This window comes from Quercus suber, unplaced genomic scaffold (assembly GCF_002906115.3).
Source record: "Quercus suber isolate HL8 unplaced genomic scaffold, Cork oak 2.0 scaffold_506, whole genome shotgun sequence".
Taxonomy (NCBI): domain Eukaryota; kingdom Viridiplantae; phylum Streptophyta; class Magnoliopsida; order Fagales; family Fagaceae; genus Quercus; species Quercus suber.
Window position 1 is genome coordinate 161,329 of NW_027069955.1, and position 20,018 is coordinate 181,346.

Sequence of the window (20,018 nt, forward strand, 5' to 3'; positions counted from 1 at the left end):
ATTGATATTTCTCAAATAATTGATAATACTCTCCATCGATACTTAGTTTTTCCCATTCATAAGTATGTACATTGAATTGGACCGAAGTGGACTTAAATAGACCAAATTAGACAAAAGTGGACCGAATTGATCAAATTGGATGAAATAGACCGAAGTAGATGAAGTGGATTGAATTGGACTGAAATAGATGATATGGACTGAAATAGATCGAAGTGGACCAAATTGACCGTAATGGACATAATGGACTAAACTGAACCAAATAGACGAAATTGGACCAGAGTGGACCTAATAGACCGAAGTGGACTTAATGGACCGAATTGGACTAATGTAGGCCGAAGTAACCAAACTAGACCAAGTAGAATGAAGTGGACTGAAATGGACCTAATGCCAATATGTGATTAACAAACCTAACTAAAAAAATTAATAATAATAATAATAATAATAATAATAATAATAAAGTGTTGTAAAACTTGGCTTTGAATACTAAATAAACACACAAATATAAATATAGTGATGGAATGAGATTTTCTATCGGGCGAGTATAAACCAAAAATAAATAAATGGTGTAAAGTTAAGGGAGTGAAAAGTTATGGTCATATCATGATTGATAAATTATAATTAGTTTTGAGAATGAGTAAAGACATAATGCATTATTAAATACATTAATATTTATATACATATTTTTTAAAGAAAAAATGGAAAGAAAATAATGACATAGTAGCTGATGTTGCTCAACGAAGCATAGCAATAATAAATATCATGCTTCAACTTTATATATATATATATATTTATGCTATGACTGGCCTTACTTTTGCTGTCTAGACCTTCCTAGTTCCCAAATGACATATTTCCCTCTAATTTTCCCTTGAGATTTAGAGCAGGGTTCCTCTTGAATGTCAATTTTGTTTCCATAGATGGCTTGTCTTTGTCTTGGGAGGCTTTGATAAATAACAAGTGATTTTATTAAAGAAAGGATTGGGAATTGCGGAATGATTGGAAAATGGAAAAACATTATTTGTTCAAGTATCTACCGATGAGAAAGAGGTATAGGTCTGTTATCAGACAAGGATTGCCTGTTGTGTGAAGTAGTTATAGCGTGAGTATTGAGTTAATTGGAGGTTGAGAGTGCATCTCATGTGGGTCGGCTAATTTTGATAGATTTGAGCAACTGGGGGTTACACTATGGTGTGAGGAGACAGAGCTAGGTCTTGTGGTAATGAAGATGTAGAAATGTGTTATTGGGGTTCTGAGAATTTGGTCATATATCTTGGTAGTTTGGTCCCTCGTAGAGTGAGGGTAAACGAGTTTTGGTGTTGCAGTTTATGGCTTGTTTTGACTTGCTCAACATCCTAAAATATGTGAGCAGAGGTTTGATGAAAGAGGGGTTAAAGCAGTGGAGGAAAGTGCTTAGTTTATTTTCTGGACTATCGGGGAGGTAGTGCACGAGTGAAAAATCTATAGTGTAGAGTTCTGGGGAGGTTCTCATTATTTTACAAATGAGAGAGGCCGAGTCAAATGGTAGGATCTAGCTGTCTTGATGTTGCTTAAAATTTACTTAAATCTTTGGAATATATTGGATATAGTTTGTATAAGAGAAGTTCTGTCATCTGTACTTCTTGATGTGGTCTTGCTGTTGATTAATTCAACAAAAGAAGAAAAGAAAAGGAAGACATAACACATCATGGAATTCAATGCTAAAAATTGGATATCAGACATCCAAACCTTACAGGTTTGAGTATATCTAAGGCAAAAATTCAATATAATTCATGATAATTAGAAATCATGTTTTAGAAACACTATTTCGGTTCTACATATCAGTTTGGATATTAGACATCCTAAGAAAAAAGTTCAATAGATTTCATATTATATAGAAATTGTCTTAGAAACATTGTTTCAGTTTTATATATCAGTTTGGATATCAAACATATATTTCCAAGGTAGAAATTTAAATAGTATCCATTTTATACCAAAATCATGTGTGAGAAACACTAGTTCAGTTCACATATCAGTTTGGATATTAAACATCCACCTTTAAGGCAAATATTCAATCTTATTCATGCAATTTGGAAATCATGTTCTAAAAACATGATTTCAATTCTACAATTCAGTTTGGATATCAGACATCCAAAGTTTTAAGGTTTGTATATCTTTAAGACAAAAATTCAATAGTATTCATGATATGCAAAAATCGTGTCGTAAAAAGATTATTTCAGTCCTACGTATCAATTTGGATATCTATAAGGCAAAAAATTCAAATAGTATTCATTTTATATCGAAATTGAGTATTACAAATACAATTTCGGTTCACATAGGAGCTTGGATATCGAACATCCACCTTTAAGGCAAAAATCCAATCTTATTCATGTTTTATTGAAATTTTTTTCTCAAGTAGGAGCCAATCCGTGACATTGTAGAAACTATTTGAGTTTAGGTTACAAGTAACTGGATAATATAAATTTTTAGAAATTACTGTGCTAGAGGGCAATTTATTCTGACGGAGGGAGTTTCCATGCAAGGAAAGATAAGATCATGGTCAGTGCTCGTTCTAGTTGATAGCTTGGAACCATATGATATTATTATGATGGGGGAAGCTTCCCTGTAAGGAAAGATGAGATCATGGTCTGTGCTCGTTCTGGTTGGTAGCTTGGAACTTCATGCCCAGCTCCCCTTATTGTGGTGAATGTCACTCCTTTGTACCCAACCACATATCCTCCAACTTGCCAGCATCAACATGTTGAAATTTCATAACCTTGTTTAATGTTGGGTAAACTATGGGATCAATTATCTTATATATTTACCTCATTGTCGTAATACCATGGGCGCCAAGCAGTAGTGACTGGTAGTTTTAGTGTGTTTATGGAGTACCTAGAGGAGGTTACTGGAATTCGGCCATCTGTGTCGCCACTGCAGGTTTCATTGACAGAAAGTTTAAGGTGCTAGCAATTGATAGCCTGTATTATATCTATATTAATTTTTGTTGCACACATCCGTACACAGCCTTAGAAACATGAGTTTTTACAATTTAACTGAAATTTTGTTTTGAAGACACAATTTCAACTGACATGACACACACTCAATACGTACCAACATGTAATAATCAGTGCTCTTATATCTAATTATTGTTGATAGACTTAAGCTTTGGTTCATTTATGAAGAGAAAAATTTTGACAGGATTTTCTCTTGAATAAGAAATATTAGAGGGATCATTCGTAAAAAAACCAAAAAGCTCAAGGAAAGATGAGGGGCTACCTGTATATCCATACGCTAATTCCACTTGAAATGAGCTCATTTATAATGGGCAGAATTGTCGTTGGACTGTCTCTCCATATAAAACCTCTGCAGGCAGTGTAGAAGAAAAATTAATAATTTACATTGGGTGACACTTCTAGTCCAAGAAAGATCTTAACGTTACATATGTGAGACTTTTATCTTTTCATGCTTTGTGACAAGATCATCTCTGCCAATATTGTCTAGTCCACAGGTACCACGGGTAAGTCACTCATACCTGCAAGCTTCCCATGTTGTAGCTTTTGCATGAAGAGTTGTTTGCACCTCAGCAAGATTTAGATACGCAGAGACATAATTTTTGGAGCAGGGATCAAAATCGTGGACCTATATAGTCTAAGATTAAATTCATTTAATTTCTTGCTTAGTTCTAATTACAAAGCCAGTTAAGTTCTTTAAATGCACTTGTCAGCTGAATACATAATTACATGTTATTGCGACCAAACTCATGCTTAGTTTACAAGAGCATCAACTCAAACCCAATAGTATGCGTCTTGTATATATAATAATCTTCATTGCTATTTCTTTATTATTCTAATTATATTTTGAAATTATTTATAAGAAACAATTTTGCTTGATGCATAAAGACTTACAGAACCGCTTGGGCCTGACTTGGGTCCTGATGATTTGCAAAGGGGAGCATATATGTTGTAAATATCAAGGTTTCCCGTCTCTGCTTCTCCTTGAATTAGATAGTTATAACACTTGCTTGAAAAATTACCCGTAACGAAGTTGCAGTATTGGTGAATTCCTGCATTAGTTTCGTCGGAGTTTAAAGCATGTGTCCAGTAATAATCAAACATGCCCATTATACTAGTATTATCATCTATCAAAGCATTCCCAATCTGCATCCATTGACATTAACAGAGAAGCCTTAATCAGTTTTTTAGTATAAACATTGAGATACAGGCACGTATCATAGACTGAAGAAAGACATCACAATGTACTCACTGCAATGCCTTTGAGGTTGATTACTGTTTGGTTTGTGTTATTGTTCTTTGAGAGAATTGTATGAGCAAGTTGAGGTATATAATGACCAGCGTAGCTTTCTCCAGTTATAAAGAAATCTCGGTTTTTATATTGAGGGAATCTCTCAAGCCAATTCACTAGAAAAGTGTAGGAGTCCTCCGCTGTTCTTTTGTCGCCGTTTTTGCTGTAATCCAAGGACGTGTTCGAATATGAAAACCCAACTCCAGCTGGGGACTCCAAAAAGATAACATTTGCCACTGCCAATATTATTTTAAACAGGTATTAGTTTTTACTTTAGGAGAAAAAAATTCTGATAAGATTTCCAGTACTTAAGCTCTACAACTTAGTCTATCATTTGAAGGTGAAATTACTAGAATCTGCTTACCAGAGTTCCATGCATAATCATTTCGGAATAGTGTTTTTCCATCACTGTTGACTCTGAATGGTCCCAGTTCCTCGAAGGCTCCATATCCAAGAGAAGAGCATCCAGGGCCTGTAAATCTCAGTATGGTTTTATTAATATCTTCCGTAATTGCTTTGAACTATATAATGGAAACACTGGTGGTGGCATCGTAGTGAGCATCTATGTTTTTAATGCCCATTTTGTTTATATTTTAAGCCCAAAAGTAAAGAATTTGGCTTAAATAGAAAAAAAAAAAAATTTCATGCTTTTCAATCCAAAAATTAAGGAAAAAGAACAGAGTTTTTGAGCCTAAAACTAAATTAAGGCAACTTACAAAAAAAAATCAATTTAAGACCTGATTAATCCAAAATAGACCGAAGTGGACAGAATGGGACCAAAGTGGACTGATATGAACCGACTAGACCATTATGGACCAATTTAACTGACTTGTACCGAAGTGGACCCCTTGGAGTGAGTGAGACCTAGGTGGACTGAAATGGACTGCAGTGGACCGGATAGACCCAAATAAATAAAATGGATTGTAATAGATCAAATGGACCAAAGTGGACTGAAATAGACTGTATAGACCGAATCGGATCAAATAGACTGAATGGGACTGAATAGATTAATCTAATGTGTATTTTCCACATTCTTTGTGCCTATACTAGTTCATACAAATGAGATTGAAACATTTGGAACTGTATTTACCTCCATTTAACCACAAGACGAGAGGGTTGGTTGTAGAATTCTGAGGTGACTCCACAAAGTAATAGAACAGTTCTCTCCCAGCATTCGGGTCTACGGTAATATAGCCAGCATACTGATCGAAATCTACTCCTTGTGGTTGTCCAGGCAAAGCATCGATCTTATCAGCTTCCTTCAACCCATCTTGGGATCCAATATACACTGGAGAATAATTGCTATCATCGTTGTGTAATCCAACCCATAGTTCGGTATTTGGAGGATTTTGGGATTTTCGAGATTTAGGGTCCGCTTGGGAGGAGGGAATGGAATGGAATGGAAAGTAATGAAAAGAATAATTTTAGAATATTCTTCCCTTCTCTTGTTTGGGAGTTTTAATCGAGGGAATGGAAAGTCCATTCCCTTGTTTGGGAGTTTAAGTGAGAGGGAATGAAATGAGTAGGAGGGAACACTCATTCCTTTCTATTCCCTTAAAACTTTAAATTTTCATTCCTCCCGAAATTGGGAGGAATGGGAGGGAATGAAATTAGATTTAATGATTTTTTTACTAAAACTCCCAAAATACCCCTATATATTCAACCCTTTATTTTAAAACAGGGGTTTAATAGTAATATTGTCATAAAATGATTCCATTCCATTCTCTCCATGTTGCTCTCAAACAGGATTACTTACATTCCATTCATCTTCATTCCTTTCCATTCCTTTATTTTAAAACATCCAAACAAGGTTACTTAATTCCACTCCATTCCATTCTTTTCCATTCCTTTCTTTTACTTAAATACATTTCATTCCATTCCATTCCTTTCTATTCCCTTATGATTATCTCATTCCCTTCCATTCCATTCCTTTATGAACTCCCAAGTGGAGCCTTAAGCAACTCGGAAAGGTTGTCAGTCTGGCTGGCATTGCAATAGATGGGAAAAACCAAATGGTGAAAAGAGAGGAGCAGCAGAACCCTTGTGAGAAATGAAAGCTTCATGGCTCTTGTTGTTGCTTATTGCAAATTACTTTATTTTTGTCAAGGGCTTTTTGGTGTCTATCTATATAGCAGTAAGTGGAGGGATACAAAAAGTTTTACAGCTATTGAGTTGGCATTTTGTGATTGGTGTTACTCCAATCACAATTGTTCTTGTCAACCATTGTAACAAAGATTGTGAAATTATTGTGTCGCTAGTATCAGTGTTAACATAGGCCAAGGCGAAGTAAATGATGCAGTGCCGAAAAGAACATTGAGAAAACCACATTCTCTAGCGAGGGACCATTCATAAGCGGCTTGTAGCAAGCAGCTGGCGCATTGAAATCTCAGGATACAAAGCTTTGCCTTTGAATTAAAAGGCGCATAGAAATCTCAGGATGCAAAAATCTTTTACTTTGACTTTCAAAGTTAATCTGGGAAGCGCCCTCTTTCTTGCTTGTATGGTTGTTATACGTGAGATTGTCCTTTTTTTTTGGCGGAATATTAGCTAATACATTGTCTACCCCAAGTGGTGAAGTCATTTTGTTTTTTCCTCAAGGGAAGAAAATTATGAAAGTATTCTTAAAATTTTCATTTAGAAATTAATTTTCATTTGTATTAGGCGCACCTCTCCAACCAGTTAGCAACAAAAAGTGGACCACATGCCCCAGCATCTAGTTCGGAAGTTTCCGATCTTGAAATGATTGCCAAGTAGAAGAAAAGGAAATAGCAAGAGATAAGATTCACCGACTTATTCCCATGACTTTTTTGTCTAATGTGCCGAGATTTTCACGGCAGAGATAGTGTGCAGGTCCTGCACGACTTTTTTTTTCTGCGATTTTTTGGTCTCTCTGCCGCTTAGAGAGAGAGGTTTTTCTCTCTTGTCTAAGGCAGTAGAAATGTGTTGGTCCCTTCTTTGAGAGGAGACTTTGTTCTCAGATGGTAACAAGTGTACCTTCTGAGCTAGTGGTACTTTGGTTCTTTCAGGGTTGTGGGGAGATACTTTATTTCTTGGTCCTTTTCCAATTCTCATTCTCATGGAGGAGTAATTAGCAAATCAATTGACCAACTTTTCCCTTTCAGGAAAGGAAACCGTTGGATTCATCTTGTCCAATGAACAAAGATCTGGTGAATATTTTCTAGCTGCTCAATTCCTTACCCCACGTTTCCTAAATATCGAAGCCATGGCGCGAACTTTCAAATAGTTGTGGAGATCTACAAACAAGTTCACAATCTGTAACCAAAATGAACATCGAGTGTTGTTTGTTTTTGATAATCCCAATGATATTGAAAGAATCCTCTAAAACCAACCTTCGAGTTTTGATAAACATCTAGTAATGTTGCAAAGGTACAATACAGATTGTCCGGTGTGCGATCTGGTTTTTTTCAAAAACCTTATTCTGGGTTCAAGTTCATGATATCCCAATTCGATATATGACGAAGGAAGTGGCAGAGAACATCTGCGACATTGTTGGGGAAGTTCAGAAATCAACAGGAGCAGTAACTGATGAAGGCGGACATTTCATTTGGGTTCGAGTAATGATTGATACTACACTGCCTTTATGCCGAGATGGGTGATTACATTAGAGAATGGGTCAAAACATTGGGTCCGATTTAGATACAAGCACTTACCAAATCTCTGTTTTTGGTGTGGGCGCTTGAACCATGCTAACAAAAGTTGCGCGTTGCAGAGTAAAGGCACGCTTAAAGTGGAACAACAGCAGTACAATTCCACTTTAAAGGCTGCCCCGTACATGTCTAGCGGAAGAGATGTTATTGTGGTACCTGGTTTCTACGACAATAGACACCCATTCACGAGAAAAGAATTCCAAGAGGCAAGGGATAGGGCAGAGACAAGGGTGAACAATCCAACGGAATCAGAAAACCAACCGGCAATAGAAACTCAGGCGGAGACGAATCAGGCAAATTTGGTAACCGATGAAGGAGTTATTCCGGTAATCAATATCAATGAATTACCCATTACAAATGAGCCTGCCATTAATGCCACGTTACTCCCTGATGAGGATATTGAATCAATTCCTCCAACGGCTGTCACGATGTTAACGGAAGCAAACAATAATGGGGAACCAAAAACTAAGGAACCTGAGTTAATTCTGAACTCAATAACTCCTGAGAATTTATTTGATATTCAAATCAAACAAATTGATATGGATTTGGCTCGATATGATAAGGATCAGACTATTAAGGGCAATTCGGTGAGGGCCATTAATGGGAGAAGTAATTCCGAGGTTTCCAATTTCGTTTCACCAATTAAAAACAAGGGCACACGGAAGTCGGCTAGCAACCAAGAAAAAAATTTCTTTGCCGTAGAGGCAGCTCCTATTCACATCCAAAGCTCGATAAACCCTAATCCTAAGTGTTCTAAAAAATCAACAACATGGACTAAGCAAACTTGTAGACCTACACAGGGCAATTAGTCTCGACTTCGACGAGCCCAACTTTCTTCTCCTTCTCTTTGGGGGGTGGGGGGGGGGGGGGGGAAGAGATAAGGGTCTAGGTAAAAGAGTAATGGATGACAATAGAATTCTCCCTGAGCTACCAAATAAGAGGCGACAAGTTTCCAAGGAGGATGTCTCTCAATCACAGATATTGGTGGAGGTTGTCCCACAGCCCCACCAGATGCAATGATTCTCTTCGTAATGATCTGTCATAGGCTTGGGAACCCATGGACAGAGAGATAGCCTAGTGAAATATTATGGGCAAAAGATCCCTCTACCGTGTTTATAGCCGAAACATGGGCAGACGAAGCAAGGCTAGAGCACATCCTCAGTACGACTAAGTCTTTGATCAACAGCGATTCTATCTTGGAAGCAGCTTTCATGGATTTCAAAGAGTTGTTGTCGTGGATGATCAGAACGGAACAAAATAAAAATTCGTTCTCGGTCATGTTTTGGATATTTGGGACACATTAGAATCGGGTCAGAACTAACCAACCTTGTTGCATTCCAAACCAGCTCATCAACGTGGCCAATGAATTCTTACCAGAATTCCAGGCAGTGCAACTTCCCCAACCACAGTCCACCCGATCAGAATTCACTGGAGAGCTCCTATCTTCGACATGGTTAAGGTCAATCTTGAGGATGCACGATTCAGTTGGGGCAAAAAACCAGGGTTCGGTATGGTTTTGACAAGATGTTTAAGTAAATTACACTACTCTCATGTTAAGAGAGAGGGTAATATTGTTTTAGATTATGGGGTGTGGATGGAGGATGCTCCCCCATAGTTCATTTCTTTTGTTTCTAGTAGAATCTGATGTTTTTGTTTGAATAAAAGGCACTTCGTTGATTCTCAACAAAAAAAAAAAAAAAAAAAAAGGGTTAGCAAAAAAAGGTTGGAATCTTGTGAATTTAAATCCTGTGAATTTATATCATCTCTAGCTACTCATTTTAAATAGTTCTAAGTGGCCTTAATTTGGAAAAGTGAGAAGTGCTACATCCAGAATATTTCACAAAAAATTATAGATAGTAAGTTATTATTGGTTCTAATTTAAACCTATCACTTAAATAAAAATAAAAAAACCCATTTTTAAAAAACTGAAAAATTTGTTGCACAGGCACTAATAGTAGTTCCTTCTAATTTTTTGAAATAGAAGTTATTACATCTAAAAACAATGGTAAATCCTAGGAAGTATGGATACTTCATTTTTACTCGACTACCTGTATCTGATATGTATTGTACTGGATTCTTCTATAATGCCTCTGCATGCATGTGTGTCCCAACCTTTTTCTGAAAAAAAGTAATGATACGTCTAGGATACGCCCGTAATACGGCTTAGATAAAGTTACAACCCAACCTCCTGAGATAGCCCAAACTTGTGAGAATTTATATTTATATTTTTTATATATTGGTTTTAATATTGAACACTTATCTAGTTATCTTTTTATTTATTCTTTTGGATCTTGGTTTGTATTCTAAACATCATTTAATGGCCATAGATTCACTTTATTTTTCATTATTGCTTTTAAATTGATATATAACAATATATATATATATATATATTTAAATATATGTGTAACATTATTTAGTCATAAAAAATGATTTTTTTGGATAGTAGAGATTTCTCCGAACCGGATTGGAGGATAGTCAATAGCTTATGGTTGGATCAGTTTAGCCATGAATTCCAGGGTTTAGAAAACAAAACAAGGAATTCGATCAGGATCGCTAATGCCAAAATTCATCTAAGAAAATTAAGGTTATTTTCGTTCTAGAGCCTTGCTGGGTGGCTCAACTATCAACTTATTGGTAAAATGATGCCTAACCCATAATTTAGCTCAAGAATAACCGAACTCATTTTTGCGTATGCCCTAATAAATACCACTAATTTGGTTGATTTTGGGATCTAAAGTCTATTCTACTTTACATTTCTGCTCTTGCTATTTGCTAATGCTATGTGGAAAGTAGCATGAAAAATTCCTCGGGCCCTTAATTTCTTCTACACGGACAAAAAAGGAATTTAAAAAAAAAATAAAAAAAGTAATTTTTCTTTGTCTGTTTTTGGGAGAAAATCTATTATGTATATGATACATATATCATATATGTAATATCATCTCGTTTNTTACTTCCAATTTAAAATAAGTCAATATTTGTAGATTGTAAAAGAAACTGAACTCGACTCAATTCAAGAAAATTTTAATTTATGTAGTTATTTGGAAAGTGAAATGAGTTCACATTCAAATTTAGGCTCAAAGATTAAATAAGTCAATCTAAAAATAATAATAAGTTCATGAATAAACTCTAGAATATAAAACTCAATTTGGGTGTATATAATGATGTCGGACAGAATCTACTATTTAATTTTGCTATTTTTTTTTGTAATTTTCATTATTTTAAGTTTAGATTATTTATTTTCCTTATTTTTAGGTGTTTTTAATGCTTTTTTATATCAAATTTTGTTCCTGTTATGGTTAGATCGGATTTTGTAAGTTTGTAAATAATTTAAGAGATCTCAAATTATTATATTGAATTAATTATTAATATTGATAGTAAATCTCATATGTATAATTTTTAATAATATAAAGTTGGTGGATCTAACTTTTATAAAAGTTCATTAATAAAATTATTTTATCTAATTAATTCAAACACAATTTTTTTTAATTATAATTTATTTATTAATTACTCATACAGGTTTGTGAAGGAGTAAAAATTTTTAGTGGTGGTTTTTATCATTTGAGGAAAGAGTAAGTTGATGAATAACTCGTTAATAAGCTTGAACTTCTTTAAAAAAAAAAAAAAAAAAAAAAACATCAAACTTGAACATGCAATCTAACTTAATATGATGAGCTTGAGTTTGGCTCGTATTTGAAATAATTAAAATTAAACAAATAAACCACTATACAACGGTATATATTTGGTACAAGAGGATATGAGAGTGATGTGGTAGTAATGCAATTTCAAAATAAGAAAGATTAAGTGACTTGATCGATTCCCCCTCAAAAAAAAAAAAAAAAAAAAGTGACTTGATCGATTAATATCTAATTTTGATATTTTAAGATATATTATTTCTATATATAACTTGGGAAGTAATTTGAGCAAGTAGCTAGAACTTGAAAGCTGGCATGCGGACTGAAATAGACCGAATGGACTGAATGGACCAGATAGACCAAAATGGTTGAAATAGACCGAATAGGACTGAAATAGACCAAATGGACCGAAGTGGACTGAACGGACCAAATTGGACTGAAGTGACTGAAGTAGATGAAATGGACCAAATAGACCAAAGGGGACCATAATAGACCAAATTAGACTGAAGTGTATCATATGGACCGAAGTAGACTGAATGGACCAAATTGAACTGAAATAGACCTAACTGGACCGAGTTGACCTAAGTAGACCTTCTGGACCGAAATAGATCGAAGTGGACTGAATGGATCAAATAGGACCGAACTGACACAGGTAGACTGAATTGGACTGAAGTAAACCGAATTGGACCAAATAGACCGAAATGGACCTATAATATATTATCATTTAATTGACACATCCTAGCTATGAGATAAGATAAATCTAGTTGGTGTGTATTTTCTGCATTCATTATGCCTATACTAGTTCATACAAATGAAATTAAAATATGTTGTACTATACTTACCTCCATTTAACCACAAGACGAGAGGTTTGGTTGCAGAATTATGAGGTGACTCCACAAAGTAATAGAGCAGTTCTCTCCCAGCTTTCGGGTCTACAGTAATATAGCCAGCATACTGATCGAAATCTACTCCTTTTGGTTGTCCTGGCAAGGCATTGATCTTGTCAGCTTTCTTGAACCCATCTTGGGGTCCAATATACGCTGGAGAAAAACTGTTATCATTGTTGTCTAATTCAACCCATAGTTCGGTATTTGGAGGATTTCGGGATTTTCGAGATTTAAGCAACTCGAAAAGGTTGTCAGTCTGGCTGGAGTAGCAAAAGATGGGAAAAATAAAATGGTGAAAAGAGAGGATTACCAGAAACCTTGTGAGAAATGAAAGCTTCATGGCTATTGCTGTTGCTTATTGCAAATTACTTTAGTTCCCTCAAGGGCTTTTGGTGTCTATTTATATAGTAGTAAGGGGAGAGAGACAAAAATTTTCAAAATTGCTGAGTTGACATTTTGTGATTGGTGTTAATAAAATTAATGTAAATAATGGTTTCATGTGAAAATTAGTGATACTATCCAATCACAATTGTTCGTGTCAATTGTAGTAATAAAGATTGTGAAAACTATTGCGCGGCTAGCATTAGTGTTTATATAGGCCAAGGAGAAGCAAAGGATGCAGTGTAGAAAAGAAGATTGAGATGACAACATTCTCTAGCTAGGGACCTTTCATAGGCGACATATATATAATTGACTTGTGAGTTGTGGCAAAGCAGGCGCCTATAGAAATCTCAGGATGCAAAGCTAATTTGCTTTTGACTTTCAAAGGTCCCTAGTTATTATATAAAATGCATAATTTTGTATATTTGACCTTATATATAATATCTTTAATTAAAATGATTAATAAAATCTTTTCTAATTATTTTTTTAATTCCTAATTTATTAATGAAGAAAGTGATTTGAACTCAAGCAGATGAATCTTTTCTAATACTTGCATAAATAAAGCTATTCTAAAATAATTAATTCTAAACTTAAGATTAAAAAATCAATTGTATTTGTACACCTAAAAGAAATTTCATTTTTAAGTCTTATTTTGATATTTAAATCATATGTGTAAAGTTGTAATTTTCAACTATGTTTTGTTCACTTTAATTCTGTGTTAAATTTGATTATATTTTAGTCAATCATTTTCTTGTATGTTTGTGGGATTTAACGTAAGGGTTGAGTGTGAGAGTTCGGTGAATATTTGTGAAGAATAGTGAAGTTTGCGACTTGCTCGCTGATAGGCCAAAAATGTATTGACCCTTTTGGTAAATTAATCAATTAATTAACCAAGTGAATTAATTAGATTCAATTACATGCAATAAACGTAATAGCACAAACAAATCACCAACTAAGTTAAATGCAGCGGAAAATAAATTTGACACAGATGATTTGTTTACGAATGGGGAAAACCACGAAATCAAAACCCTACCGGGTGAATTTAAGGTCACCACTTCTGAGAATCCACTATTATAAAAAAAAAAAAAAAAAAAAAAAAAGGTTATAAGTAAAAGGAATTAATTGTTTAGAGTTTGGTCTTTAGCTTAAATGAGTATCCATTGTTTTGCTTTTTATAGTAAATTCTTTTGGTATAATATTTTGTATAAATTCAAAAATAAAGAACAATAAGTAAGATGAATTTATTAGATTAAAAGATAAGTGTAAGTTGCATCTTGAGAAAAAAAAANTGGGTTGAGAGAAGTTTATGAATCGAGTGAAAATGAAAAAAAAAAGGGGGGGGGGGGGGCAAGCGTGCTTGCTTATTTTTACTATTTTAGAATTAGGAAAAATATCAAAAATATGAAGAAGAACTAAGGCACTTGCTTCGGCGAACCTTTCTCCGTCATTACGAAGTTCTTCTGCTCTAATCTCGAAATCGAAGATCAGTTAACTAAGTATATGTGTATATGTGTGTGTGTGTGTGTCTATATATATATATATATATATATGAAAATTTGATAATATGCTATTAGTTGGAGTAGAATTTAAATTTCTAAAACTTAGATGATAAGTTTTATCTAAATTAAATTATTGTTAAATTTTATCCCTTAGTAAGAGTCTTGTAGTTAATATTAATAAAATATTAATTTAATAAGATTCAACTTGAGGAAAAAAAAACAAAACAAAACAAAAACGTGAGTGTGAGGGATTTAAATTTAGAAAATTTTGATGGTAGATTTAGTTTTATTTAAATTAAACAGTTTTAAATGTTATCCCTTATATTGGAAATATATCATAAAAAATATATAAATTAATTTAGAATTAGTTGTTCTTAAATGTTGATGATAGACTTTTAGTTGAAGTAGAAGAAAAATATTTTTTTTTAGAAAGAAAACGTGGTTGTTGTTTGGAATTTAAGTTTAAAATTTTTATAATAGACTTTTAGTTTGAATAGCATTTAAATTTTTGAATATTTATGACTCTTCTCAATGAAAATGATTGTAGACTTTTAGTTTGAATAGAATTTAAATTGTTGAAATTTAAATGATAAAGTTTTATGTAAATTAAAAATTGTTAAATATTATCCCTTAATTTTAGGAAATATATCATAACAAATAATATAAAATTAATTTACTAATTAGTTGTTCTTAAAATATTATAATAGACTTTTAGTTGGAGTAGAAGTCAAAATATGAGTTTTTTTTTTTTTTTTTAATTATTTTTTTTATAGAAAGAAAACTTTGGTTATTGTTTGAGATTTAAGTTTAGAATTTTTTATATATAGACTTTTAGTTTGAATAGAAATTAAATTTATTGAAATTTAAATAATAAAGTTTACCTAAATTAAACAGTTATTAAATATTATCCCTTAAATTGAGGAAATATATCCTAATAAATAATAGAGAATTAATTTACTAATTAGTGAAAGTAGCCATAAGGCATAATCATGGCTTCTAAACCCAACTTTTTATAGTAAAATTCTTTTGGTATAATAATTTTGTACATAAATTCAAAAATAAAGAACAATAAGTAAGATGAATTTATTAGATTAAAAGATAAATGCAAGTTGCATCTTGAGAAAAAAAAATGAAAACAATATAACAACATGGGGTGTATTGTGTGGGATTTAATTATAGGGATAACTTTAATGATTAAGAGAGATTATATCGAAAAACCATGGCTTAATATATATATATATATATATATATGAAAATTTTGATAATATGCTATTAGTTGGAGTAGAATTTAAATTTCTAAAACTTAGATGATGAAGTTTTATCTAAATTAAATTATTGTTAAATTTTATCCCTTAGTTAAGAGTCTTGTAGTTTAATATCTTAATAAAATATTAATTTAATAAGATTCAACTTGAGGAAAAAAAAAAACAAAACAAAACAAAAACGTGAGTTGTTAGGGATTTAAATTTAGAAAATTTTGATGATAGATTTTTAGTTTTATTTAAATTAAACAGTTATTAAATGTTATCCCTTAATTTGGGGAAATATATCATAAAAAATAATATAAAATTAATTTATGAATTAGTTGTTCTTAAAATGTCGATAGTAGACTTTTAGTTGAAGTAGAAGACAAAATATTTTTTTTTTAGAAAGAAAACGTGGGTTGTTGTTTGGAATTTAAGTTTAAAATTTTTTATAATAGACTTTTAGTTTGAATAGCATTTAAATTTTTTGAAATATTTACAAAATGAAGACTCTTCAATCAATAAAGATATCTGTAGGGACTCCATTTGTAAAGGCTCCCCAACAATACATTTTTAGAGAGTGGATCGAAGGTTTAGGCCCTAACAGACTAGCAACGGAATACAAATCACTTCTTTTTCATTGAAGGGGAGTGAGCCCAGTTTACAACTGAAGGTAGCTCCTCGGCGCTCGTTCGAGGAGACCCCTCTCCCTGAAACTAACTCTACCTCTCAATCTTCCCCAGTTCCAAAAGAAAAATCCCCCCCCCCCTCATTCTCTTGCTCCCCTTTCTTATATCCCTCTCTCTCTCTCCTATCTTCCCCTTCCTTCTGTTAATCACCCATTGGCTTCTGCTCTGACCCTCCGTCCCATCAGAGGTCTTATCCGTACTCAAGTGGCTCACCATGATCGATGTTGCCCTGACGAGGCTGACTATGGCAGGGAGATGGCCCTGAGTGCCAAGGAGGAGGTTGAGACCGCAGCCTACGCTGATGGGGTGGCTGCAGTAGAGGCCCTCTACAAAGCTTAAGTCCCAGGGGTATGTAGGCGATACTGCTCCCACGTCTGGGCTGAGGCCCTCAAACAAGCTGGGGTGGAGGCCACGTCCGACCTATGGAAGGCAGAGAGCGTGTATTACCCCCCTGCTATCCACGAGGCTGCCCTTAATGGCGCTAAGACCGGGGAGATTGTTGAGGTGGTGAGAGCTGCTGAACAAAGGAAAAATTCGAGCGAAGAGATGCCACAAGAGGTAACGGAGGTCCCTTCCGATGCTCAGATTCCCACCATCGAGGGAGCAGCCGTTCTCGCCGTGCCCTTGCAGGGCGTCCCTTAGGCCAGGACTCGAAGGACCCAAAGGTTGCCCTTGTCGGCCTGAGCAGAAGGAGTAGACTCCTTGGCACCTTGGTTCACCCTGCTTTCGCCGCTTGCTTGACCTTTGTCTATGCCTTATGTTGTTTTACTTCATTTTGTTATTCTTCTCTCTTCTATTTTGATGTAAGGTGGCTCTTGCCGCACGACCTCTGTGGACACTTTGTTGTAACAAGAGTTTAATTCCCTTTCTATTTATTTCAATCGCTCATTTGTTTACACGCTGCCTGCTTTCCCTCTTTCTTTTGATTTGCAAGACTTTAGCTTGAATTATATGTTTGCTGATTGAGCCAGTGACAATGATAAGGGGAGAGAATGTATGCATGGGCAGCCTTCTTACGTCTCAAGGGTTAGGTGGGGCCTGATCCTTTCCTAACTTGGGATATTTTGTAGTTAGTCTCCCCGTAGGCCTGAGTCTGAGGACCATGCAATGCCCTGGTTCTATCTAACACTTTCATTCATCTGTAAGTATCTAGTTTCCCCATAGGCTTGAGTTCGAGGACCATGCAATACCTTGGTTCTGTCTAGTACTTTCATTCTTCTGTAAGTATCTAGTTTCCCATAGGCTTGAGTTCGAGGACCATGCAATACCTTGGTTCTGTCTAGTACTTTCATTCTTCTGTAAGTATCTAGTTTCCCCATAGGCTTGAGTCCGAGGACCATGCAATACCTTCGTTCCGTCTAGTGCCCAGGTATAGTTGAGCGGTTAGTTTCCCTATAGGCTTGAGTCTGAGGACCGTGCAATGCCTTGGTTCTGTCTAACGCTTCCCTTCTTCTGTAAGTATCTAGTTTCCCCATAGGCTTGAGTCCGAGGACCATGTAATACCTTGGTTCTGTCTAGTACCCAGGTATAGCTGAGCAGTTAGTTTTCCCATAGGCTTGAGTTCGAGGACCATGCAATGCCTTGGTTCTGTCTAACGCTTCCCTTCTTCTGTAAGTATCTAGTTTCCCCACAGGCTTGAGTCCGAGGACCATGCAATACTTTAGTTCTGTCTAGTACCCAAGTATAGCTGAGTGATTAGTTTTCCCATAGGCTTGAGTCTGAGGACCGTGCAATGCCTTGGTTCTGTCTAACGCTTCCCTTCTTCTATAAGTATCTAGTTTTCCCATAGGTTTGAGTCCAAGGACCATGCAATACCTTGGTTCTGTCTAATACCCAGGTATAGCTGAGCGGTTAGTTTCCCATAGGTTTGAGTCTGAGGACCATGCAATGCCTTGGTTCTGTCTAACGCTTCCCTTCTTCTGTAAGTATCTAGTTTCTCCATAGGTTTGAGTCTGAGGATCATGCAATACCTTAGTTCTGTCTAGTACCCAGGTATAGCTGAGTGGTTAGTTTCCCCATAGGCTTGAGTTCGAGGACCATGCAATGCCTTGGTTCTATCTAACGCTTCCCTTCTTCTGTAAGTATTTAGTTTCCCCATAGGTTTGAGTTCGAGGACCATGCAATACCTTGGTTCTGTCTAGTACCAGGTATAGCTGAGCGGTTAGTTTCCCCATAGGCTTGAGTCCGAGGGCCATGCAATGCCTTAGTTCTGTCTAACGCTTCCCTTCTTCTGTAAGTATCTAGTTTCCTCATAGGCTTGAGTCCGAAGACCATGCAATGCCTTGGTTCTGTCTAACGCTTCCCTTCTTCTGTAAGTATCTAGTTTTCCCATAGGCTTGAGTCCGAGGACCATGCAATACCTTGGTTCTGTCTAGTACCCAGGTATAGCTGAGCGGTTAGTTTCCCCATAGGCTTGAGTCCGAGGACCATGCAATGTCTTGGTTCTGTCTAACGCTTCCCTTCTTTTATGTGAAAGGGTTTGTCCTCAGACCGCTTTATTGGGGACGATTCCTCCTTGGGTCGGACTATGATCTTACACATGGCGTTGACCTCGCCTCCAGCTCGAGTTCCCATCTTTTTCATTTATGAGGCGTCCCTTGGCCGTTCGCGCTTCGCGCTTAACGTTTCAGTGTGCGAAACGCGCCTTCATTAATATCCTCGTGAATTGACACAAATCCAGCGGTCTACGGTCCCCTTGGAATTTGATAGCTTCGTGATTAGCATTGCCGGTAATTCTCTTTTCGAATTCTGTGTGGATTAATTCCCACTGGTCTTCTATCCTCTATATAGGCTTTCCGGGGGAAAGGTTTCTCCACACTCCATGAACCTCTCAACGCAGTTAGAACATGTCCCTTCAATTCCCCAAGCCCCTTCAATAACCCCTCCAGGATTGTGACCGGAGTTGGTAGATATGGGGCGGCTATGGGCGGGTGTGAGGACATCCGGGCCAAGAGCCGTTGTAACCGCAGCCCCCACTGGGCCCCGGCGCGGCAGAGTCTATGCGTAACACTGATAGTGCCATGCGCGGTGGCCAGGAGGGACGTCCCTGAAGTACTTAACGCTCCTCCCCAGGGAGCACCCCTGCCGGAGGAGACGTGCGAACTCATGTCATGGCTGGTGCCGAGTGTTGTCGTCTCCAACGGCCAACGCTCGTGAGGACTGGAGAGAATCAAGAGAACATCATGGGGGAGGGCTTCCCGGAGCACCTGCGTCTGCTCCTTTCTTTGTTCAAGCTCTGTTGCACTGGATAAGGAGTTGTTGGTGGCCTTGAAGCAAGCCAGCCTCAGCCCCCTTTCCTCTAGCTAGTTTTAGGACAGGTCTACCTGGGCCTCTGTTTGTAGAACTAGCTTGTAAAGATAGTTGTAAAACACGCCTGTCTGAGCCTTTGTTTGTATTTTGTACTTTTCTGTTCAATGAAATAATATCAAGTTTTTTTTTTTTTCTTTCTGTTGAATCTTCTACTTTTCTGCTTTTTTTTTTTTTTCGCTACCAACCTTCCGTAAGATAACTACTTAGGACCGATCACCCATTGCGCCTGCCAATGCACTAATCCTTCCCACAGACGGCGCCAATGTGGGTAGCATTAGGAAGTCGAGCGGGGAGCTTGTAGTCCTTTTGTACGAACTTCAATTCTTTCATAGTGAATTCAGGTTAGCCTTGAGGATCGGTGGGTCAAATCCTCCCCAGGTTTTTACCGTGTGGTTTCCTGGGTGATCATATCTTGTGTTCATTTATTTTCCGCT

The 20,018-nt window shown here is 36.1% G+C and overlaps 1 protein-coding gene across 1 annotated transcript; it reads right to left on the bottom strand.

The window, feature by feature from the left end:
• Positions 1-2,505: 2,505 nt before the first annotated feature.
• Positions 2,506-12,802, bottom strand: LOC112033384 (serine carboxypeptidase 1-like). Its single transcript, XM_065763438.1, has 8 exons — positions 12,418-12,802; positions 4,640-4,747; positions 4,237-4,511; positions 3,879-4,130; positions 3,506-3,612; positions 3,250-3,336; positions 2,807-2,904; positions 2,506-2,725 (listed from the first exon to the last, which is right to left on the bottom strand). The coding sequence occupies exons 1-8, from the start codon at positions 12,800-12,802 to the stop codon at positions 2,577-2,579; spliced, it is 1,461 nt and encodes a 486-aa protein (XP_065619510.1). The 3' UTR covers positions 2,506-2,576.
• Positions 12,803-20,018: the final 7,216 nt, after the last annotated feature.

Excerpts from the sequence above, each read along its gene's own strand:
- LOC112033384 (XM_065763438.1), bottom strand. The coding sequence starts at position 12,802 with ATGAAGCTTTCATTTCTCACAAGGTTTCTGGTAATCCTCTCTTTTCAC. Across the intron at positions 4,512-4,639 it reads TGATTATGCATGGAACTCTG|TGGCAAATGTTATCTTTTTG; the intron begins GTAAGCAGATTC and ends TAATATTGGCAG. Across the intron at positions 3,613-3,878 it reads AGTCAGGCCCAAGCGGTTCT|GTCCACGATTTTGATCCCTG; the intron begins GTAAGTCTTTAT and ends TAGACTATATAG.